This window comes from Mastigoproctus giganteus, chromosome 1 (assembly GCF_048544385.1).
Source record: "Mastigoproctus giganteus isolate SK-2022 chromosome 1, ASM4854438v1, whole genome shotgun sequence".
Taxonomy (NCBI): Eukaryota; Metazoa; Arthropoda; class Arachnida; order Uropygi; family Thelyphonidae; genus Mastigoproctus; species Mastigoproctus giganteus.
This window is the reverse complement of record NC_143575.1, coordinates 138,258,822-138,282,344: the sequence shown is the minus strand read 5'-3', so window position 1 is coordinate 138,282,344 and position 23,523 is coordinate 138,258,822. Positions and strand designations below refer to the sequence as shown.

Below are 23,523 nucleotides of genomic sequence, written 5' to 3'. Positions count from 1 at the left end.
AGGCCTGGAAGAGTCAGAAGGGGATTCTCAGATTTTTTAATGAGTCTCAGCAGTGCCACCTTCCAAACTTTAGGAAATAAACCATCCTCTAAGCGTTTATTATAAAGGCGCAGAAGAATCTGAAGTTTTAAAGAAAGCGAGGGATGAAAACATTCGCAGTCATATTCATACTAGGACATTTTGTTAGATGTATATTTTTAGTCAGAATCGCTAATTCGTCAAGAGGGAATACCAGTATTGGAGGAGAAGAAGAACTTGAGGTTTCAAAGAAAACGAAGGATGAAAATATTCTCAGTTATATCCATAACAGGACATTTTGTTAGATTTATGTTTTTAGTCACAATCGATAATTCGTTAAGAGAAGGATTCGTGTAGCAGTTCTAATAGAAGAATGAGTTTCAGTACCATCAGCAGGATTACTTTGGAGAAAGCGCTTGGCAATAATTAACTCAGTAGAGTCTAACCATCAAGAAGTTTCAGAATCATCAGATATAAGAGATCCAAAGACATGAGATGTCTATAATTTATTCCTTGAAATTTTGTACAATAGACCCCAATGATCGGAATTGCAAAATTTGTTAACAAAACTTGGCCAAGATTCCTTTTTCCTGTTGGTAGTGGCCTTTGTGTAAGTATTTTTGATGAAAAATATTCATTATGGAGATTTCAACTTCAGGTGGGGGCCAATTGCAATGCCATTGATATTGGCATTGAGCATGATGCACAGATTTGTAAAGCTCATTTAGTTTTCGATTCCACCATGCACAAGTATTTGTATGGATCTCTGCAGATTTGTAAACTTTTTCCTCCTACTTCCAAATTGGCTTTTGTGGATGATCTCTCTCTCTGCTGACCCAGGGTAATTCTCTTAAAATTACTTCCAATAGTCATGTCAGATCTCTCAGTGGTCCACCATAAATAAATTATCCATATCCTTCACAAAAAAGTAAGAGGATACTGGTTAAGGGTTTGCTTAATATTTCAAGGCCACCTATTGTAAAACTTCCAAACAGATCACTGCAAATGGTTTCCTCCCTAAAATTTCTTGTTCTGACCATTGATAGTAAGCTTATATTCACTAAACTTGGAACATCATTCATAGAAAGTCGAAAAATTTACTTTCTCACTTCTGCATCTCTACAGTCTTGGGATCTTAACTCTTGCCCCCTGTGGTTGTATTATAAAGCAGTGGGTTTGTCAATTTGTTCCTATGGTGTGACCACCTGGTTCGGGCATGGTAAGAAGGTTTTAGTCCAGACTAAACTATGGCATTCAACCTCAAATACTTTTGGCAATATGCAGGGCCTATAGGACTGTCTACTCCTGCATTTCACGTCCTTAACAGCTGCCTGCCCCTCAATCTGTTCCTTTTGTACTGAGGCTTGTGCTTCTATACCAGGCATGCTGTCCCTGCAAGGGCGTTCCTAGGGTATGTGGCGCCCGAATGCCAATTGAAATATGGCACCCGCTTTAAAATTTTCTTCATTTGTGTATGTAAGTTTCAGGTTTTCAGCCCCCCTCCCTTGAATGCTGGTGCCCATGTGCAGTGCACCCCTTTTACCCTCGGGATGGCCCGCCCTTGGGTAGAAGTTCCTGAAATTCCAGTCTACATCCTGAACAAGTCGTTATCATGGTTATTACCTCCTTTTTGCTCTCTGAAAGCCTTTATTTTTGAACGAACTATCTTGATTCCTCAGGAAAAGAAACTGTTGAGAGGTTGCTCACGTGTGTCCTTATTTTTAGACTAAGAATTATTACTCTTTTGCGAAAGGCTTGGTGTTCTATTAATTGCAATAACAACGCGACCTAAACTTTTTTTTTTGGGAAGGGGTTAAATTAGTAAAATAAGCATTACATTTATTGCAAGAAAGACATCATAATCGTCGCATCGCGTCAGTAAGTCCAACCCGAACACTTGCACGAGAATAAAAATTTCTCAAAGAATCTGTTTTCTAACAACAAAGAAACAACGCACTTCAGCTCTTACGATAATAGAAATGCTAAAAAAGGGGAGGGACAGCTTGTTACTTGTCAACATTTCTGTCTTAGCCTGCAAGGTTTTCGATTTCATTCCCATCTAGCACGTATAGTCCATGATTTGACGCCATCTACAGAGCCACCTGCAGCCAGCGCAGATTGTGGAGTTCTGCGGGACAAAGCGCAAGAGGTTTATTATTATTATTATTTTAGGGTTGCCCGTAATTAAATACATTAGCCCGTATTTGTGTCTGTAAATTGCGTATGTTCTATGGTCGATTTGCCTGTTTTGCTGGACGAAAAAACCCCAGTTACTGGGGAGAAAAACCTTGCTATCTACGCCTGAGACCGACTAACTCAGCCACGGAGTGAAAAAAAGGCCATTAAAGTTCCTCGCGTCATAGACGGGATTCGAACCCAGGCCTTTTCCATCCGGTGTGGGGAGGACGGTGACAATACCACTGTGCTACCCGCGCAGACCGCGCAAGAGGTTTGGTGGAAATTATCGCAGGATGGCTATTCGACACCTGTACTACTCAATGCCATGTTTAGCACAGTCCGTAACCTTGGTGGATTTACGCCATAGTGATCTGTCCATTGTAAGCATCCTTTTGTGTCATTAAATGTGTTCACACACATTAGCGACTGCAACTTTTATCATGTGTTCCTTAAACTCCTTAGCTATCATTACTCTAAGTATCTTCTCTGTCTATTCCAGTTTCTTGACTGTGCTAACAATTCAATTTCTTCAATGTCATAGAGTGTGTTTCAGCTCAGTACTACCGAATACATAGTATTTTCTGGAAATCAGAAACCTAAAAAGGCCATAAATGCATCTCGTTAATGACAAATTTATCCAGCCATGCCTCGACGAAGCTATCGGTTGGTTGACGAATGGCTGGGTAAATGATATATGCACAGTCGGACATGGATCAGAGGGGTCTAGGAAGACAAGGAGCATATTAGTAGAGAAACTGACAACATTATGGTTATGGTGTGACTACTGGCAAAATAAGAAACCCGAAATAGAGTCGATTTTGCAAAATTACTTTGAACAAAAACTAGTAGTGAACGACTATCATAAGAGATTGCCCTCAATGTCGTTATTTTGCTGTTTTATTTTTTCGTGTCCTTGTTGAAGGCATGTAGAACGTTTCGTAGTGGCATTTCCCTGAATGTATACACAAGGATTCCTGTACAGATCCCTCTGCAATCATTCCCCAAATTTGAACATGATTTGTTACTTAGGACTACTCATCCATTCTTCATTCCACTTGGCTTCATCTACACCACAGAAATCGCCGTACCAGATGAAATATATGGTGGGAGGGGGAAGGGAAGATCGATGCAATTGAAGATGAATGCATTCCTGCCTCTTCCAATCGGTATTGATGAGACTTCATGATAATGCATGCCACAATCTAATTCTCATTACCATTGTTCGCATTCTTCCACTCTTGTGTTTATCAATCTGTTCCTGGTAACAGTATATATATATTTTTATTTTTTTTTTTTCGTTTAATTATTAACTCGTATCAGTGCAAACTTGTTGGAATAGATTACTTTAATCCCTGAAAATATCTTAGATTTGAATACTTTTAAAGACGGTATTTTTCTCCGTTTACGAATAGTCAGTGGGTGCCGTTTGCAAATGCCCGTGGCATAACAAATGTCAATTTTTACAAAAAATTACCATTGCTATTTTTTAATTTTTTTTTTTTTTTTTTTTTTGCGGTTGTTCTGAATAAAACTTTGTTTCTGATAGCGCACCATGCGGAATTTTTATTCTTCTGTTTCTTTTTGCCGCAGCTGTGTGGGTTTTGTGTAGTTTGGTTTCAGAGTGTTAAGGTTTTTAAAGTAATAATGCGGTTTGGTGATCTTAAAACGGATTCGGGAGTTAAATCTCTAAATGATTATTTAGAAGACAGAAGCTATATAGAAGGGTTTGTAGCGAGTTTAATTATTGATTACTTTGGATTTGTATCTGTTGCTTGTATATTTGATTTAATGTACTAGCGAATTCGCCGGTCTTCCCATTTGAGAACATTCGATCTTATGAATTTTTGCTTAGTTTTCAGCAACTAAAATACGTTCACGTTAGAAAATAAAATCAAAAAGAATGAAAAATAGTTTTAATATTTATGTATTTCGTTTATATCGTACCTATATTTGCAGTACATACTAATACAATTTGATATGTGAAATTAGTAAAATCTACCGTCTTATAATGGGGGATTTTAATTTCCCAGATATTGACTGGAATTTGTGGGTTGGTCACTCACACACTAGCAAGGCTTTTGTGGATTTATTGGATGATTGTTTTCTAAATCAGCATGTTCGGGAGGCAACTAGAAGGAGCAATACTCTTGATTTGATTATCAGTAGTGATTCTTCATGCATTAAGAATCTGCAGATACAGGAACCACGAAGTGGCAGTGATCACAGTGTGCTGAAGTGGGATTTACTCAAGGAGGTAACTACCATCAGGGGTAAAGGGAAGGGTTATTACTTTCGTAAAGGTGACTACAATGGTCTGAGACAGTATTTAAATTATATACAGTGGGACCAACTGTTGATGTTACCAACAGCAAACTCAAAATAGGAAGCATTCAAAGAACTTATCTTGGAAGCTACTAGGCTTTACATACCAACTAAGAAATATTGTTCAAGGTTCAGGCCTAAATGGATTTCAGATGAACTAATGAGACATATGGCAGAGAAGAAAAATGCATGGGATACATATAAATTAACATGTGACACAGAGGCCTATGATAGATATAAGTTGATCTGTAACCAAGTTACAAAGGAGGTTAGGCAGGCGAAGGCAGATTACGAGAAATCTTTGGCAAGGGATGCAAAGAAAAACAGCAAGGAGTTCTTTACTTATGTAAACTCTAGAAAGAAGGGGATGAATCAGATTGGTCCACTTGATATCGATGGTTCAACTGTTGATGATCCTGCTCAGGTAGCTAACAAACTAAATGAATATTTTGCATCTACATTCACACGTGAGGAGTTATTCAGGAAGGGGAATGCCATAGATCAAATAAACACTGGTAGTGAGCTAGATGATCTTGTAATAATTGAGAGTAAAGTGGAGGAGAAATTTTTGAAGATAAATACAAGAAAGGCACCTGCAGTGGATGGGATCTACCAGTTATATTAAAGGAGGCAGCAAAGGAAGTAAGCAATCCATTAGCCATAATTATGAGAACTTCCTTGGACTTTCTGTGGGATGTACCCACAGACTGGAGATGTGCAAATGTAACCCCAATTCACAAAGGAGGATCAAAGGCTGACACAAGTAATTATAGACCTGTGAGTTTAACTTCTGTTCCAGGAAAATTAATGGACGCGCTGGTTAAAGAAGCACTGCAGGATCATCTTGACAAGAATTCAGTTATTGCTCAGACACAGCATGGTTTTGTTAAGGGAAGGTCTTGCCTGACTAATTTGATTGGATACTATATGCAGGGAATAACTTCGATATTATATACTTGGATCTTAGAAAGGCTTTTGATACTGTTGCACATGGAAGACTGCTGCACAAATTGGAGCAGTGTGGCATTGGTGGCAAATTGTTGCTATGGATAAAGGGATGGTTGAGTGGTAGAAGACAGAGAGTGGTAATTAATGGACACTGCTCATCATGGACTAATGTTATTAATGGAGTCCCTCAGGGTTCAGTGTTGGGTCCATTGTTGTTTTCTGTTTTTATAAATGATATTGATGATGGTATATCAAGCTTAATGTCCAAATTTGCAGACGATACAAAGTTGGCAGGGTTGTTAAGGACGCTACTGACACTATGCTGCTGCAACAGAATCTGGAAAGGTTGAGCAGATGGGCTGAGAGAGGGAAAATGAAGTTTAACATTGGCAAATGTAAAGTACTGCATATGGGAAACAGCAACCCCAGAGCAACGTATCAACTCTGTTGTACTACACTGACAGTGACAGTAGTGAGAATGAAAAGGACCTGGGGGTAATTGTGCAGGCAGATATGAAGTTCTCTGACAGTGCAGACGGGCTGCAAGAGTAGCTCATGGTGTCTTATCAATGATATACAGCAATTTTTCTAGCAGGGATAGGGAGGTGATTATTCCCTTGTATAAGGCAATGGTCAGGCCACACCTTGAGTACTGTATACAGGTCTCGAGGCCTCATTTCAAGAAGGATGTAGAGCTGCTTGAATGAGTACATAGAAGGGCAACAAGGTTAGTGAACGGAACGAAGGGTTGCTCTTACGAAGAAAGGCTTAAGTTTTGCAAATTACAGTGTCTGGAGACTAGGCACTGGCGAGGTGATCTGATAGAGGTGTACAAAGCCTTGAATGGTTTGAGCATGCTCAATGCTGATGGGATACTGCCTCTTGCTCAGAATAATCACCTGAGAGGGCATAAATTCAAATTGAAGAAAGACAGATGTAGGATAGATGTGCAGAAACTTGCCTTTAGCCATCGGGTAGTTGGTTTGTGGAACAGACTTCCATCCCTTGTTGTGGAAGTTGATAGCCTAAATAAATTTAAGGCTCGTGTGGACAGGTATTTCGAATGAACGGAGGGGTGAAGTGGAAGGGTTTTTTTTTTTTTTTTTTTTGGCTGATGCTTCATAAGCTTGCTTTCTTGCATCATATGCCTCTGCTAATGCTAGTGTTGTTGCTGTGATATTTTCTTAAATATTTTGGTATCTCGGCCGCTGTAAGAATTGGAGACACAAGGGCAAAAAAACATGCTACGAGTTAGAATGACTAACATATAGGTTAGTGCAAAAACATCATTTTAACCATATATCCATCTATCAAAGTAGTTAAATTAATCAATTAAATTGGCACTGTTTTGGTTATATCTCATATTTTGAATACTTTCATAACGAGTTGCCATGGTAATGTAATACCTCGAATAAGTAACACTTCGCCGCTGAGAATAAGTATCACTTGTTACTTATTGTCAGCAGGATACCACCACCACCACCCAGATGGCACCAATTGAAAGCTTGTTGGCTTTGCATAACTGGCTTGTCACTTCACAATATGAGAGATGCCTGATGGTGTGTGGTGACTATGTAGATGGCTACATTAAAATGATGCTTTTGCACTAACCTATATGTTAGTCATTCTACATTGTAGCATTGAGGCCTTTGTCCTTATTTTATAGTCTATATCACTGCACACCATCAGGCATCTCTCATATTGTGAAGTTATACTTCATAACTGGGTTGTCACTATTGGAACACCAGGGTACTTGCCCACTCACCGAGGAGAAGCCAACAAGCTTTGAAACGGTGCCATCTGGTTGGTGGTATCTGCTGAGAATAAGTAACAGTAGTCTTCTCCGACTACTTATTCGAGGTAGTACAATACTATGGCAACTCGTGAAAGTATTCACAATATAAAATATAACCAAAACGATGCCAATTTAATTAATTAATTTAACTACTTTGGTAGATGGCTACTTTTTTTTTTTTTTTCTGTGAACCCTAAACACAAGAGGTATTACAACCTGTAGTACTTAGTACTGTGCTTAAGTTGGAGGTTGAGAAGACGAAAGAAGATATTTGTTGACATTGGACTTGAACTTCTGTAGATTGTAATTTTCAGGAAATACGTATGAAGGAAGGTTGTTCCAGAAAACGGCAGTTGAATGAATAAATGAGGAAGATGAAAAGTTGGTTCTGTGGGTTTGAAGTTGGACAGTAAATGGATGTTGACTGGTGGCGGCACGTGTTCGGACTGTTTTGAAAGAGAGAGAGAGAGCGGGAATTATAGAAGCCAATTCAGAAGAACAGTGCCCATGGAAGTATCTGTACAAGAGGCATACAGCAGAAACAGTACGTCTATGAGGAAGCTAGTGGAGAGAGACTGTTAGAGATGATTCATTAATTAATCTAACTGCCCTCTTCTGAATGGAATCAAGAAGCCTCAAGAAGGTTTTGGGGGCACCACCCCAGATGTGCGAACAATATTCCATGGCAGGGCGGATTTGCGATTTATACAGAATGAGCAGCTGTTTGGAAGAAAAGTAACGCCAAGAGCGAAAGAGAAAACCAAGTTTTTTAGATGCACAGGAAGCAATATTTGTAATGTGCTTGTGCCAAGAGAGATTAGAAGTCAGGGTAATCCCCAAAAGAGATATATCATTTTGCCTAGAAATCGGAGTGTCACGAAAGATAAGCATAGGAGCAGAAGAATCCTTTATGCAAGAGATAAGACAAGACTGAGTTTTAGAAGGGTTGAAATCAACTAAGTTGTCTTTGCCCCACTGGAGAATTACCTGAAGATCGACATTTAAGGAATTGGTAGCACATTTTCGAGAAGTTGACGCTGATTGAGCAGAACAAGGTTTCTCAAAATGGAAAGTGGAATGCAGTGTGCTATCATCGGCAAAACTATGGATAGGATTTCCAGTCAATAGAAGAAGGTCATTAATGTACAAGAGGAAAAGAGTGGGGGAAAGAACTGAACCTTGGGGTACGCCGGCATTAGTGGAGATGTTAGAAGACAGAGAGCCATCTACCATCACTCTTAGTGAGCGATCAGAGAGAAAACTGGATATCCAATTACTAAAAACAGTTGGCAAACCATAAGATGGAAGCTTGTTTAGAAGACCTTTATGCCAAACATGATCAAAAGCCTTTGAGATGTCAAGAGCAACTACTTGTGTTTCATCGAACCTTTCCATTGAATTAGTCCATAAATGGGTAACATAAGCCAGAATATCAGCAGTGGATCGACACTGACGGAATCCATACTGGCGATCATTGATCAGACGGAAGGTTTCTAGGTAGTTTAAGAGTTGGCGGTTAATTGATTTCTCCATTACTTTAGAAAGAGTAGAAGTAATTGCAATGGAATGATAATTGGATGGGAGGGATTTGTCACCCTTTTTAGGAACTGGCTGGATTTGAGAAAATTTCCAAGAAGGAAAAACACATTTGGAATAAGAAAGTGAAAAAAGGCAAAGAATAGGAGTAAGTTTGGGAGCACAGGTTTTGAAAACAAGTGGAGAAATACCATCAGGACCTGGAGCTTTCTTAGCATCGAGATTCATCAAAATCCTTCTGATATCCTTTTGACGGAAGACCACAGGAGGCATTGAATGTAGCGTCTTGGGAACGGTGGGAGGTGTTTTATCAAGATCATTAATACCTGAGCTGGAAGAAAAATGGAATGCTAGCAGGTCAGCTTTATCCTTGGCTGAAGTGACAACAGAACCATCTGGTTTGGAGAGAGGTGGGAGCAGAGATGGGCAAAAGTTGTGGCCAATAGCTTTGGCAAGAGACCAGAATGCTCGGCTACCATTAAGGCAAGAAGCAAGTTTTCTACTCTTAGCCTGTTCAAACTCTAGTTTGGACTGATTAATAACTGCTTTACAATTGTTGCGAGCTTTGGTGTAGGCAGAAAATGAAACTGAACGATTAGAAACAAGCCAATTACGATATGCAAAATTCTTCTCTTGAACAGCCTAAGCACATTTATTGGAAAACCAAGGTTTAGATAAAGGACTAGGTTTTAAAGTGGAGTGTGGGATAAAGGATTCCATTCCTGCAAGAATAATTTCACTGACACGATCTGAGTAAACGTTGACATCAGAAGTTTTGAAACAGTAATCCGACCATGGAAAAGAAGAAAAGTCTCGCAGGTCATCCCATTTTGCATTCTTGTAATGCCAAACAACACGAGGTTGGGAATAGCCGTGAGATAAAGGTTCCATTGGAGAAGAGACAATCACCAAGTTGTGATCTGAAGTGCCTAAAGGACCTCTCACTTCGACCGTGTACTTAGAAGGGTTGTTTGTGAGAAAAAGATCAAGCGTATTGGCTGTATGATTAGGATTGTCCAGTATTCTTGTAGGTAAATGAACAATCTGTGCTCGGTCATTAGTAATTGCAAAGGCCTCAACATCTCGACCTGCTGGGTCGATGTGACTAGAAAATGGAAGCCAGCTGGAGTTGTGAACATGAAAATCACCAAGGAAAATTACCTTACTATTAGGAAAGTTGGACTGGAGAAAGTCAAGTTGCAAAGAGTGGAAGTCAAAGAGCTCCAAGTGATTAGTGGAGTTGGGAGAACCGTAGAAACAACAGATGAATTTGACACAAAGGGGTAGAGAGATTTTAAGCCAGAGAAGATCAAAGAGAGGAGATTCCAAATTGCCAAGTCTCTGACAGGGAATATCAGAACAGACATATGCACAAGTACTACCTTTGAGGCAAAAGGAATCATACAGTGAATAATTTGGGCATCTGAGATGAGCAGTACTTGAATCAACTGATAACTGAGATTCTGTCAGAAAAAGTACATGGGGTTTGGCAGACCGCAAGTGGAAATGGACATCGTTGAGATTAGAATTGAGACCACGTATATTTATGAAATGAATTAGGAAGTCCTTGGGAGGTTTAGATCTTTTCGCAGATAAGCTTGTTTTATTAGTTTGACAATTCATGGTGTAGTAAGAAAAAGTGGGTGGGACATGCTGTATGAAGTAATGAAATTTTTGGATATGGCGTACATGTGGTAAGAATATACCCAGATCCTTGACATAACGTGGCCTCGACAATGCTTCCCTCATACGCACTACTCGGACTCCCTCCAGTCACTATCTGGCAGAGTAGAGGTAGCAAGATTATACACTAGCTGATCCGGAAGCCTCCTAGAGAGTTATCAATAGGTTCGGGCCGGTGTACTAACTAGTGGCCGGCCTGCAAACACCGTTTTAGAGCTGTCCCCTCGAAATGTAAGGAATATTGGATCTCGCCACGACGTTCATCATAACCTCAAAAGTCATAAATCATACTGCATGATGGAAGAGATAGGGAAGGGTTGACTGGAACTTAGCTCTAGAGACTAAACATGGGTTCCACCACTTCAAGCCTCCAATAAGCAAAGTGGTGGTATTTCACCGGTTGATGAGAGTCATCTATCTCCTGGTACTGCCTGGTAACATAGAAGGGCGGTGTTCTTCCATGTGGTGTGGGTGCCACACCTCGACCCCTGCTTACGTTGGTTCACACCTGGGTGGTCACCCACCATGTACTTTTGCATGGAGGTTATACCCAGGATTACTAACAGTCCCACCATCGTGAAGGTGCAAGCAGAGGATTTGGCTGTCACAGACTATCCGGACTTCGCCGAAATTGGGTCCACTTGACTTGAGTGTCACCCGAATATCAGTTCCGTCAGCGCTTTAGACTCCCAGGTAGCAAGTAAAGCTTGTCTGGCATATCTGAGAGAATATCTGTGACAACCTCAAGGACCAAATGGTTACTAGATGGCTACTTTAAAATGATGCTTTTGCACATCACCTATATGTTAGACCCAAGGGCATTAAAATTCGCGATCTATAAACATTAATAATTCAATTACTAATTATTTATTTAGTACAATGTATTTATGATTAGCTAGTGATGTGATATTCTCCAGACAGAATTTTCAAGAAGTTTGTTTTTCTGACCAGTTCCTATTAATAAACTTCCTAGAAACGTCTTCATTAATTTCGCAAATATACGAGGTCTGTGACAAAATTAATGTAACTAATTTTATAAAGAATTTCAATGTAAAATTTTCCACAACTGAAAGTTCTCTCCTTCAAAGTAGCATCCTAGGGAAGCTACACATCACCTGTCCCTGGAACCATGCTGGAAGTCCTCCTTTGTGGGGTTTCTTTAGTGCACCAGTCAGTCACCACCAAATACGGAGGATGTGGAAAGGTCAAAAAATGATCACCACATATCCCGTAGCAATATGGCCTTAGTTGCTAATGCTCCTAAAATCCAAAACAACAACAGCACCAGTCAGTCGTGGATTCAGGGAAGGTCACCGGTCACGTGACTTCCCTGCCTTTTTTCGCAAAATATACACCAATCGTTTTAAATTCCCTTTAGCTACAAAAATAAAAAAATTTTTTCATTGTTAAATAGATAAATAGATTTGATCTATTTTTGAATTGTGGCTCAGCTATTTTCAGCTGACTACAGTTGGCAACTCTAATGCTAATGTGATTGCCTTTCTAGTGCACAAAATGGTGCCGGCCACTGCATCAATTATGGTCCTCTAGATGTTGTTGGTCGTCCCAAAATCATGCATTTTCAGGTTATTCTTGATCTTTGGAAAAAGAAAAAAGTCACATGACAACAGATCCTTGAAATATAGTGGCTGTGGGAGCACTGCAATGTTTTTGGAGGTCAAAAACTCTATAACAGACATTGTGCATTGGTAGGATGGATTGTGATGCATAATCCAGTTTTTAACCTTTTAAGTTCAAACCTGCAGAACCCGGTAAAATCCAGTTTATGGAGGCACCTCCGTACTTTGGCAAGGAAGTGGAAGAAGGCAGTGATTGGCAGGTGAAGGTACCTCCCACACACTGCTTTCCCCCTCTCTTTGCCTGTGCATTGCAGATGGATATCACATTGACATCACAATATGTTGGAGCTGAAGTGAAGAAAAAGAAACTGTAGAAAGGAACAAAAAACAAGTGAATATAAATGCATTTTTTTTAAAACGAGTAGCAAAAATTAACACCAAACAACCACTGCTACTTCTTGGCTGCACATTACTAGATGATTTCGAGTGCATTAACAATGAGAATTGCTCATTCCTTTTTATAAAAATCCTTTTTTATATATTTTTCTGCTCCTGTTTATGTGACAGTCAGTACATGGTTGCTTACTTCACAATGACTTGGTAGACTGAATGCAGCGAGATGACTACTTTTATTATGTTGAGGGAGGTTTAACCTACATGCAGTATGCATGCACAGTGCTGCCTTGTCACGTTTTATAAAATCCGTTGCATTAATATTGTGACATACCTTGTATGTGTTCTCAGTTATGTTCATTTTCATATATTACCTGCTTAACTCCATTTACTTTTTCTGACCATCTCAATTTTTGGTTACCTGAGCTGTCATTTGCTTCAAAGTTGGTACTTGTCCACTGATATTCCTTGTCAAAGATTTTCCAATCTGGAATCTTCTCTGACATAAAATCTCTTTACTTAATTTTGTCAAATCCATCCGTTGATCCTATCATTCTCCAATGTCTACAAATCATTCAAACATTTTGATGTCCTTTCTCTGAAACTTTTGCTTCTCTAGTCTAACCATCCTAACGTTAAGTGAAGCGTTGTTCTTAGTGATTTTAATGCTCTCAACTCCAACTGTTTTCAGTTATGCAGACCCAGCTGGTTGATGGGCTGTTTATTTGATTACTAATGACATCACATAACATTTATTTGCCTACCAGACAGACCTAACCATATGCCCAACACTTGATTTTTTTTCCTTAGCAAAAGCCCTTCTTTGATACAAAGTTAATGTTACTAGACTTCTAGGTTCCTCAGATCACAATTTGGTGGTATCTTCATCTCCAGTAGTCTCACTCTTGTGGCTGTTATCAGTCTTGTGTCATTTAGCATTACAAGAATGCAAAATGGGATGACCTGTGTGATTTTATTCCTCTTTTCCTTGATTGGATTACTGTTTTAAATATTTCCCTTCTCTTGCTAATGTTTGCTTAGGTGTCAATGATATCATGTAGATATCATTGATATCATTGTAGATATTATAAAATCTCATTCTTCATCTAATTGGTTTCCAGAAAAACAGAAGGGTGGTTTTTTGCTAAGACTGTTCAAGTTAAGTATGTTTTGCATATTGTAATTGACTTGTATCTAAATGTCCAGCTTCATACTCTGCACATACCAAAGCTTCAACAGTTATAAAACAACTATTAATTGATCCAAACTCAACTGAGATATAAAATTTCTTTTCCAAGTCTAGTTTGGAAAAGACTTGGAAAGACAAACTAGACTTGGAACTACTGTTCCAAGTCTAGTTTGTTCTAATTAATAATTGCTTTACAATTGTTGTGAGCTTTGGTGTACTCAGAAAATGAACCTGTTGATAGGGTACAAGCCAATTATGATATGCAACATTCTTCTCTTGAACAGCTTTAGCACATTTATTGGAAAACCAAGGTTTAGATAAAGACTGAGATTTTAAGGTGGAGTGTGGAATAAAGGATTTCATCCCTATAAGAATAATTTCATGGACATGATCTGAGAAAACATTAACATCAGAAATTTGAAACAGTAATCCAAACAAACAAAAGAAATCTCGCAGATCATCCAATTTTGCATTCTTGTAATGCCAAAGAACACGAGATTGAGAATGGTCAAGAGAGAAAGTGTCCATTGGAGAAAAAAACCATCACCAAGTTGTGATGTGAGGTGCCTTGAGGACTACTCACCTATACTGTATACTTAGAAGATTTGTTTGGATGAAAAAGATCAAGCATTTTGGCTGTTGTTGTCTATTCTAGTAGGTAAATGAACAATCTGTGTGAGGTCATCAGCAATTGCAAATGCCTCAGCATCTCGACCAGCTGGGCCTGTGTGACTAGAAAATGGAAGCCAGCTGAATGTTAACATTGTGGACATTAAATTCACCAAGGAAAATTACCTCACTGTTTGGAAAGTTGGACTGAAGAAAATTGGGTTTCAAAGAGAGAGTCAGAGTTCAAGTGATTAATGGAGGTGGGAGAATGATGGAGGCAAAGATATGAATTTGATAGAATGTCGTACCTACCAAAAGTTCTAAACCTCCCAATCACTTCCTCATTCATTTGAAAAATATATGCAGTCTCAGTTCTAACCTCAATGATTTCCATTTCCACTTCAGCCTGCTAAACCCCATGTACTTTTTCCTTACAGAATCTCAGTTATTGGTTTATTCAACCACTGCTCATCTCAGTTGCCCAAATTATTTGCTGTATGATTCCTTTCAGTTCAAAGGTGGTACTTATGCATATGTCCATTCTGATATTCCCTGTCAGAGACTTAGTAATTTAGAATCTCCTTCTTTCGATCTTCTCTGGCTCAAAACCTCTCTACCACAATCTTTCAAATTCATCTCTTGCCTCTACTGTTCCCCCACCTCCACTATTCCTCCACTAATCACTTGATCTCTGACTTTCTCTCTTTGAAACTCGACTTTCTTCAGTCCAACTTTACAAACAGTGAGGTGATTTTAATGTCCACAACTCCAGCTGGCTTCCATTTTCTAGTCACACAGGTCCTGCAGGTCGAGATGCTGAAGCTTTTCCAATTACTAATGACCTCGCACAGATTGTTCATTTACCTACCAGAATAGACGACAATCCTAACCACAGAGCCAACATGCTTGATCTTTTTCTCACAAACAACCCTTCTAAGTACATGGTCGAGGTGAGTAGTCCTCGATGTAAGTTACCTCAGATTACAACTTGGGGATGGTCTCTTCTCCAATGGACACTTTTTCTCTTGGCTATTCTCAATCCCTTGTTCTTTGGCATTACAAGAATTCAAAATGGGATGATCTGCGAGATTTCTTTTCTTTGTTCGGGTTACTGTTTAAAATCTTCTGACGTCAAAATTTGCCCAGATCGTGTCATTAAAATTATTCTTGTAGGGATGGAATCCTTTATTTCACACTCCACCTCAAAATCTTGTCCTGTGTCAACCTTGGTTTTCCAATAACCATAAATGTGCTAAGGCTGTTCAGGAGAAGAATGTTGCATATTGTAATTGGCTTATTTCCAAATCTTCCGGTTCATTTTCTGCCTATACCAAAGCTTGCAAGAATTGTAAAGCAGTTATTAATCAGTCCAAACTAGATTTCGAACAGGCTAAGAGTAGAAATCTTGCTTCTTGTTGACCATTCTGGTCTCTGGCCAAAGCCATTTCCCGCAACTTTTGCCCGTCTGTTCCCATCTCTGTCAAAACCAGATGGTTCTATTGCCACTTCAGACAAGGATGAAGCAGACCTGCTGGCATTCTATTTTTCTTCCAACTCATGTATTAATGACCTTGGTAAACCACCTCCCACCATTCCCAATATGTTCCATTCCACAATGCTTTCTGTGGTCTTCCATCAAAAGGATATCAGAAGGATTTTAAACAATATTGATGTTAAAAAGCTGCAGGCACTAATGGTATTTCTCCAATTGTTCTCAAAGCCTGTGCTCTTAAATGTACTTCTGTTCTGTCTCACCTTTTTTCACTTTATTATTCCAACTGTTTTTCCTTCTTCTTGGAAATTTGCTCATATTCAGCCAGTTTCTAAAAAGGGTGACAAATCCCTTCCATCCAATTATCATCCCATTGAATTACTTCTACTCTTTCTAAAATAATGGAGAAATCAATTAACCACCAACTCCTAAACTATTTAGAAATTTTCCATCTGATCAACAATTGTCAGTATGGATTCCTCCAGTGTCTATCCGCTAGTGATTTTCTGACTATATTACCCATCTGTGGACAAATCTATTGGAAAAGTTTGGTGCAACTCGAGCAGTTACTTTTGACATTTCAAAGGCTTTCGATTGTGTTTGGCATAAATAAGCCAAACACAATCCGCAAGGGTCAGTTCTTTCTACCACTCTTTTCCACTTGTATATTGATGACCTTTTTCCATTGACCAGAAATGCTGTCCATAGTTTTGGTGATGATAGCACATTGCATTCCACTTTCCAGTTTGAGAATCCTTGCCCTGCTCAAACAGCTTCAACATCTCAAATATCCACTACCAATTCCTTAAATGCTGATTTCCAGTGGGGCAAAGATAACTTGTTGATTTTAGGCATTCTAAAATTCAGTCCTGTCATATCTTGCAAAAAGGATTCTGCTTTATATGCTTATCTTCGATGACAATCAGATTTCAAGGCAAGATGATATATCTCTATTGGAGATTACCCTGACTTCCAAACTCCTTTGGCATCCTGTTTTTCTTCCAACTCGTGTACAGTAGACTCTCGATTTTCCGGAATAGATTGTAAAAAAACAAATCCCAGTTAATCCAAAAATACAAATGTCTCCGACATACGTAAGAGATACGTTCCAGGACTTCTTACTTCGTCGAGTTTTACGTAACTCGGGAATGACTAATAACATATTGCTACTATATTATTATTAAAAATTTTGAATTCCACGCAATACTTGTTAATGTTCGGCTATTTTAATACATCTTTATTATAATGATTCCTTAGAGATTTAACAGATGCACCGTTTTCAAACTTTTGAATAATTTCAAGTTTTTGTTTAACTGAAAACGCAACTCTTTTGCGTTTACCCATCATTTTCGCGATTTCTAAACGAAAAAAAAATTACTATAAAAAAAATTCTGACATCTCTGACATAATAACTAAACAAAATTTGTCCTTTTGCGCTCGCTGCAAGGGAACACAACAATCGACGCGATGCACCAAAACAAACTAATATTTGGGGTTTTTTTTCTTTTTTTTAAACGATAATTAGAGTATTATCCAAAGGCTATAAAAATGAAGATATAAAGCACAAACTTACACTTCTATTATCTTACCAATTAACAAAATTATGTGATACATTAAAATCAGAAGAATATTATCCACAGGTTAGCAAAATAAAAATAAATTTAAACTTACATACATAGCCGAATTAATATACATACAGTACTAACTAAACATAACACTTTGTAATATGTTATTCAACACTTTGTAATCTGATATGGTTTACCAATGATTTTATTCCGAATGTCAAGGAGTATCATGAATGAGAAGGCAAAATGGGCAAATTTTGCTTATTCTGCACAACGTGCGATCACATCCTTCAGTGGAAATATTGAACAAATAGATGATGGATTCGAGGTCATGTTTCTTCCATCAAATGTCACCCAACTCCTCCAGTTGATGGACCAGGGAGTCATCGAAAAGTTGAAGAGATTCTACAAATAATAATAAGTTGCGTCACTTTTAGCAGAAAACAAGGAAGGAAGCATCGTAGCTTTTTCTAAAAAGCTCAGTCTCAAGGACAGGTGCTGCATGTTAGCTGATGCGTGAGAATCACTTATTGCGAAGAATTTAAAAATGCTTGGAAAAAACTTTGTCTATTGAAAAATAAACAGTAGGAGGTGAGCAGAATCGAACTGAAGTAGATGGGTGACAAATACTGAATGAGATGATCAACTTGTTTCAGTCAAACCCTGGGTTTGAAGATTGCAATGGATGTAATGCAAAGGTGTGGATGGAAAATGATATTGATGCAACAGGGTTTTCTGTTTTAAATGAAAACAAAATTGTGAATTTAAAAGAAACTGGGGCTCTAAAAAGAATATGGATGAAGACGACAACAAGAAAATGACACCAACACTGGGCCTACGCATATTGAGGAATTCACCATGCTATAGACTACGATAGCTTGGTACGAGTAACAAACTGAATGTTGTCCAACTACTCTTGCTGAAAAGAGTTAGAGAGCTAAGAAACGAAATTCCAAAATGGTGCAGCAAAAAATAAGTAATTATTTTCGTTAAAGCCTATACATCTGTGTTATTGTGGCTGAAAGTTCCATTTGTTTTGTTACCTATGAATAAAAATACGTAAGTTCAACTTAGTGATTTTATTTCTAAACTTTAATTTGTTTACTTTAATAACTAAAAATTTTATTTCTTTTAGTCTCCAAAACGGTATTTTTGACAAGTTTGAAAATCCGAACAAATCAAACATCCAGACTACCCCCTGTTCCAATTAGTTCGGATTATCGATGCTCTACTGTAATTACAATCTACAGAATTTCAAGTCTAATGTCAACAAATATCTTCTTTCATCTTCTCAACTTCCAACCCATGCACAATACTAAGTACTCTAGGTTCTAATACCTCTCGTGTTTGGGGTTTTCATAAAATAAATAAATAAATATAATCTGGCTAGGCTTGCGTAATCTCCTTTGTGACTTAATTGCAAACTAAAATATATTTACCAGCGAATTTTGTACTGCCATATAATATATATATATATATATATATATATATATGCATCCCATTCTTGAGTCTCATTAGTTGATCTGACATCAATTTTAATAGTATTTCTTAGTTTGTATAAAAAACTTAGTATCTTTTTCAATTACTTCTCTGAATGCTTACTTAGAGGTTGCTGTTGGTAATTTCGTCAGTTGGTTCCATTGCATAGAATTTAAGAACTGTCTAAGACTGCTGAAGTCACTTTTACAAATGCAAAAGCCGTAACCCTTGTCTTTGAGAGTAGTTACATCTTTAAGTAAATTCCACATCAGTACATTGTGATCACTGGCATTTCTTTTTTTTTTCTGCAGATTCTTAATGCATTACAACCAGAAGGAGTATTACTCCTTCTGGTTGCCACTCAAACATGTTGCTGTAGAAAACAGTTATCCAGTAAATCCACAAAAGTCTTGCTAGTGTGCAAGTGACCAATCCACAAGTTCCAGTCAATATCTGGAAAGTTAAAATCCCCCATTACAAGACATTCTGATTTACTGGCCCATTCTATTTCTCTGCACAGCTGTTCATTGTACTCATCAGCGTCATTAGGCCTATAACATACTCCTACTCTCATTTTCCTTTTCGAAGTGTTTGTCTCACTAAACAGACTCAACATTGCACTGAACACGGGTGGCGCTTCCTTAAATTTTGTGTGTTTCTTAACTAACAGCATAACCCTTCCTACCGTGTCTGTCCTTTCTGTACACATTGTACTCCTCAAATTCCAGGGCTTTTGTGTAAGAAACAATTACCCAATAAATCTAGAGAAGCATGTGAATAACCAACCCACACGGATGGCTAACTTTCCAGTCACTATCTGGAAAGTTAGCCATCCATTATAAGCGATTCTGATTTTCTTGCCCACTCTATAGGTCTGTACAGTTTGTTATGCCATCACAGTCTCTAAGCTTGTAACCCACCCCTACCATGATGTTTGTTTTCTCAGTGCTTATGTTATGCCAAACTGGCTCAACATTGCAATAGCCCTCACTGGTTGCTGCACCACCTTAGATTTTGTTCTTTTAACTAAGAGTATAAAGTAAGTGTATAATTATACTTGTGAAAACTACCATTTTGCTGGTTCATAAACATTTAACTTTGCATTGATATTCAACTTGAATTTTGTTTATAATAAAATTTTTTCTCATTTTTCATATGGCTAAATTATTTTATAAACATTAAGACAAAAGTATCATTTAATGCCTATGAATTTGCAAACTATTGTAACACTGTAATGTTACATGATTTGATTTTTAGAAAGAAACTGTAATTTCTTAAGTGTGTCAACAAAATGTCTCTAGCTGCCCTGCAGCTCATAATTTTGGACCACTTTGTTTAGGTATAGATGAGATTTTTGGGTGGGTACGGAATAAAGCATTTTTTCCCTATAAGATTAATTTTTCTTATATCTAAGCAAACAGCTGTGCAGATTGTTTCGGAGAGCTCCCAATCTGTAAAGCACAGTTTAGGAAAATGGTTACATACTGGCGTGGATATCCATGCACTGGAATAAACAACTCAAAATCACAAATTTTGCTTTGATATTGGGAGGTACTGGTTGTATGGATAGTGCAATATAATCCAAAAACACTGTTTATTTTCATTTATTTTCAAACTAACAATTTTCATCATTCATATATGAGGTGCTAGCCAAAAGTTTCTGAACTGGCCACATGGACTGCTGTAGTATACCACGTGTAGTATACTAGTGCACTCTTAAATACCGTTGAACTAATCCATTGTAGGTTTGTGTAGAAAGTTTTGCACCAGCAGAACACCATGCTTTTGTGTAATTGGTTTGATGTGTGTTTCTGTTAAGTGATTTTTGTGGCTGAGTAAGATGGCAGACATTATGGAACAACAAATTTACATCAGATTTTTTCATAAACTTGGGGAAACAGCTTCAGAGAATTGCAAAATGCTTAAATAAGCATTTGGTTATTGTGATAATGATGATGCTATGGGTTGAACAAACTTTTTAGTGGTATTTGCCTTTCCAAGGTAGCCACACTTTTGTTGAAGATTGACTGCTGAGGTCATCCATTGGACTGATGAAAATGTTGAAACAGTGTATCAAGTTATCTATGAGGACAGGTGGTATTATGATTAATGAAATTTGTGACATTCTAGGCCCACTGTACACATGCTGACACATTTTAACTGAAAATTTAAACATTGATTACTGCAAAATTTTGCATTGTTTGCTAAGTGACAAACAGAAAAGAACCACCTTTCTCTGGAGAAGAGCAGAAGAAGCAAGATAAGCTGCAAACGACCAACTTTCTGTTGGACATGCTTATGACCTAGAAAAAAGACAGTCCCTTCCATTGGAAAAATTCATCATCTCCATGTCCGAAAAAGGGATTGTATTTCGGATTAGAAGTCAATAGCATGTTGATTGTTTTCTTTGACAGTTAGGGAATTGTTCACCAGGAGTTTCCTCCACAAGGCCAAACTGTAAATCACTATTTTATACTTCAGGGACCTAAGTGTGTTGGAGGGAGGATGTCAGGAGAAAACCACTAGACAAATGGCATGTGCTGCATCATGTCAATGTACCAGCCCACACTGCTTTGTGAGTTTAGCAGTTTTTATCTGCAAACAAAATTGCTGTAGTCCTACACCCTCCATATTCTGTCATCCTGTCTCCCTGTGATTTTTTCCTGTACCCAAAATGAAAATTGATTAAAGTGATGAAGTGTTGGACGGCATCGTGAAGTGGTAGTCCAGAAAAGTTTTAAACAGTGGGAGAAGTGCTCGGATTGATAAATTTGGGAAAAAAGCTTCAGAGAATTGCAAAATGCTTAACTCTGGAGGGGACAATGCCAACATGTAACTAATATAAGTCTAAATTAATTTTATTGTCCCAGTGTGGAAACTTTTGGCACACAGTGTATCATGTATTTTTGAATAGAGACTAAAAAAGTAATCTTAAATTTTAGATATGGGCCATCGCAAGAAGATGCTAGAATTTATGCTGGTCTTCAAGGACCACCAGCTACCAAGTTTCCACATGCCTTGAGGTGGTACAAACATATTGGTTCCTACGACGAACTTAAGTATGATTTTCTTCATTGTACTAGTAATGCAACTTGTATAAAGTTCAGTGAATTTATCTGTATTGTTTATAATAATTTATATAAATAAAATAAATTCTCATTTATTTCCTGGATGGCCAATGCTGGAGGAGGTTACAATTTCCTTGCAAATTTTTACTGAAATTGAAACTAATTATTTTGTAACTTCGTTTTTTGTGTAAATATGTTTTTATCACTGTCTATTATTCTTGTATTGGTAGATATTAATTTATGGTTCTAAAGTAAAATAATCTGGCCCAGGGCCAGATTAAGGATGAAACAGTCCCCCCCGGCCATATTTAAATTACATTAGCATTAGTAGAGGCATATGATACAAGAAAGCAAGCTTATGCAGCATCAGCCAAAAAAAAAAAAAAAAACCTCCCATTTCACCCCTTCATTCGTTCCAAATGCCTGTCCAACTCAGCCTTAAATTTATTTAGGCTATCAACTTCCACAACAAAAGATGGAAGTCTGTTACACCAATCTAAAGGCTAAAGGCAAATTTCCACACATCTATTCTACAACTGTCTTTCCTCAATTTGAATCTGTGCCCCCCCCCCTCAGTTTCTTAATCTGAGCAAGAGGAAGGATCCCATCAGCATTCAGCTTGCTCAAGCCATTCAGGGCCGTATACATTCCAGTCAGATCACCTCGCAGGTGCCTACTCTCCAGGCACTGCAAATTGCAGAACTTAAGCCTTTCTTGGTAAGAGCACCCCTTTGTTCTCCTCACCAATCTTGTTGCCCTTCTTTGTACTCGTTCTAGCAACTCTACATCCTTCCTAAAATGAGGCCTCCAGACCTGTACACAGTACTCTAGGTGTGGCCTGACCATTGCCTTGTATAATGGGATAATCACCTCCCTGTCCCTGCTAGCAAAATTCTTGTATATCAGCGGTTCCCAACTGATGGTTTGCGAACCCCCTGGGGGTTCGCACTAAAAATTCTGTAATGGCGTGTGCTTAGATTTACATAGGTATATTATTGTAAACTACAAAATATAACTAATAATAAAATAAAATAAAAAGTAAAGAATTGCCAAAGAAAGAAACCACATATCCCACAATTCCTTAAAATTACTTTACTATCTTACAGTATTTCATGTTAAATAAATATCTAAAACTATTTCTTGACTAAATGTCCAAGAGTACGAAAAAGGTTGTTTATGCATGGGTGCTGCACTTCCATAATTTCTGTTACCCAGGTAATATACATCCATTGTTTGATTATATCTCAAATTGTGAATACCTTCACAACGAGTTGCCAAGGTATTGCACTGCTTTGAATAAGTAATGCTTCACCAGTGGAGAAGACTAATGTTGCTTATTCTCGGCAGATACCACCACCCAGACAGGACTGTTTCGAAATTGTTGGCTTACTCATAGTTGGGTGGGCAGGTACCCTGTTGTTGCAATAGTGGCAACCCAGTATGAAGTATGACTCCACAATATGAGAGATGTTTGATGGTGTGCATGGTTTAATTTAAAACTGTTTCTTGACTAAATGTCTATGAGTATGAAAAAGGTTGTTTATGCATGGGCAATACGAGATATAATCAAACGATGCATGCATACTACCTGGGTAGTAGAAATGATGAAAGTACATTACCCATGCATAAACAACTTTTTTCATACTCTTAGGTATTTAGTCAAGAAAT

At 38.0% G+C, this 23,523-nt stretch overlaps 1 protein-coding gene across 1 annotated transcript in view; it reads left to right on the top strand.

Annotated features, from left to right (window-relative positions):
* Positions 1-3,764: 3,764 nt before the first annotated feature.
* eEF1beta (elongation factor 1-beta) overlaps positions 3,765-23,523 on the top strand; it is a 124,605-nt gene continuing 104,846 nt past the window's right edge. Inside the window, exons 1-2 of the mRNA XM_090382291.1 lie at positions 3,765-3,920; positions 21,730-21,846. Coding sequence (XP_090238417.1) covers positions 3,841-3,920; positions 21,730-21,846 — 197 coding nt within the window. The 5' untranslated portion in view covers positions 3,765-3,840. The remainder of the gene's footprint in view (positions 3,921-21,729; positions 21,847-23,523) is intronic.